Below are 2,401 nucleotides of genomic sequence, written 5' to 3' on the forward strand. Positions count from 1 at the left end.
ACCGGTTCCGAAACAACTGCAGAGCATTCTAACAACAACATGCAGCAAACCGATAGCGTTAAATCGGCGTGGATCAAAACTGAGATTGCCCCAGAAGATTTGGAAGAGGATTATCAATCGAAGCAAACGGTTTCCAATTCACAGCAGATCAGTGTTACATATGATTATAATCATCTTGACGACTTGTTTGAGGCAGAGGAAGAATCGCTGGAGACTCTTTTGAAACGTGAACCAATGGACGATGTAGATCTGAAACATGAGCATAATATTCTCAAAACGGATCCTTTCGATGTCAAAGGGAACGCTTCTTTCACAGGGAACACCGTCACGGGACTTGACGACCCAGCAGCAATTTCAGATCACAATAATTTGGGTACCAAGTATGCCGCCGAACGCCCTACATTTAATCAAATGGATCCTAATGGTGAAGAAAAATCAGAACACACCGGTAATCAACCTGTGTCCGTAGTCGGCGAGCAGCGACTGTTGAGTTCAAATATGCGACGAAGTTCCCAAAAGGATACCGCCGCTACAGAGTTCTCACTGTCTACAATGCAGAGCCCAAAAGTTACTGGTAATGTGTCTCGAAACAAGCATAAACACCAGTGCCCTCATTGCCCTGCCACGTACCCAGACACAACCAAACTGAAGGCTCACATCCGGACTCACACCGGCGAAAAGCCATTTATGTGTAAAGTCTGTGGCAAAACGTTCCATGCGGTAAACAACCTGCTCAACCACATGAAAGTTCACAACAAGGACCATCAGTGTCTTCATTGCCCTCGCAAATTCGCACGTCTAGACCGTCTTAAGGAACACATTCGGACTCACATCGGCGAAAAGCCATTAACGTGTAAATTTTGTAGCAAAACGTTTCATACGACAGGCAGTCTGCGCATCCACATGAAAATTCACAACAAGGAACATCAGTGTCCTTATTGCTCTCGCAAATTCGCACTGCAATCCCAACTTAAGGAACACATTCGGACTCACACTGACGAGAACCCATTTATGTGTAAAGTCTGCGGCAAAACGTTTCTTACGGCAAGCACCCTGCACAACCACAAGAAAATTCATGACGAGGACCAACCTCAGTGTCCTCATTGCCCTCGCAAATTCGCACGTCTAGACCGTCTTAAGGAACACATTCGGATACACACCGGAGAAAAGCCGTTCATGTGTAAAGTCTGTAGCAAATCGTTCCATACGACAGGCATCCTGCACACCCATATGAAAATTCACGACAAGGATCCACTTCAATGTGACATGCAGCAAACCGAGGGAGTTGAATCGGTGTGGATCAAAGCTGAGATTGCCGCAGAAGAGTCGGAAGAGGTATATATTCTCAAAACGGATCCTTTCGATCTCAAAGGGAACGCTTCTTTGACAGAGAAGACTGTCACGGGACTTAGCGACATGGATCCTAATGGTGAACAAAAATCAGAACACACCGGTAATCAACCTGTGTCCGTAGTCGGCGAGCAGCGACTGTTGAGTTCAAATATGCGACGAAGTTCCCAAAAGAATACCGCAACTGCAGAGTTCTCAGGGTCCACAATGCAGAGCCCAAAAGTTACTGGTACTGTGTCTCGAAACAAGCATAAACACCAGTGCCCTCATTGCCCCGCCACGTATTCAGACTCATACACGCTGAAGATTCACATCCGATCTCACACCGGCGAAAAGCCATTCATTTGTAAAGTATGTAGCAAAGCGTTCCATGCGGCAAACTACCTGCGAAAACATATGAAAATTCACAACAAGGAGCAAAATCAATGTCCTCATTGCTCTGGCAAATTCGCACAGCAATCCCAGCTTAAGAAACACATTCGAACTCACACCGGCGAAAAGCCATTCATTTGTAAAGTCTGCAGCAAAACGTTCAATGAGGCACGCTACTTGTACATCCATATGCAAATTCACGACAAGGACCAAAATCAATGTCCTCATTGTCCTGACAAATTCGCACTGCTATACCGTCTTAAGGAACACATTCGGACTCACACCGGAGAAAAGCCATTCTCTTGTAAATTTTGCAACAAAGCATTCCATGCGGCAACCAACCTGCGACAACATATGCAAATTCACAACAAGGGCCAACTTCAATGTCCTCATTGCCCTCGCAAATTCATACAGCAATCCCAGCTTAACGAACACATTAGGAGTCACACTGGCGAAAAGCCGTTCATGTGTAAAGTCTGCGGCAAAGCGTTCCATGCGGCAAGCATCCTGCGACAACATAGGAAAATTCATGACAAGAACCAACTTACATGTCCTCATTGCCCTCGCAAATTCACACGGAAATCCCATCTTAACTATCATATTCGGACTCACACCGGCGAAAAGCCATTCATGTGTAAAGTCTGCAACAAAACGTTCCATACGGCACGCATCTTGCACA

General features: G+C 45.7%; 1 protein-coding gene across 1 annotated transcript in view; it reads left to right on the forward strand.

Moving 5' to 3' along the window:
• Positions 1–39: 39 nt before the first annotated feature.
• The window catches only part of LOC131206574 (zinc finger protein 420-like), a 5,507-nt gene continuing 3,145 nt past the window's right edge, over positions 40–2,401 (forward strand). The window contains exons 1-2 of the mRNA XM_058199176.1: positions 40–1,579; positions 1,640–2,272. Of these exons, the coding sequence (XP_058055159.1) occupies positions 40–1,579; positions 1,640–2,272 (2,173 nt within the window). The remainder of the gene's footprint in view (positions 1,580–1,639; positions 2,273–2,401) is intronic.

The sequence above is a fragment of the Anopheles bellator genome, chromosome 1 (assembly GCF_943735745.2).
Source record: "Anopheles bellator chromosome 1, idAnoBellAS_SP24_06.2, whole genome shotgun sequence".
Lineage (NCBI taxonomy): Eukaryota > Metazoa > Arthropoda > Insecta > Diptera > Culicidae > Anopheles > Anopheles bellator.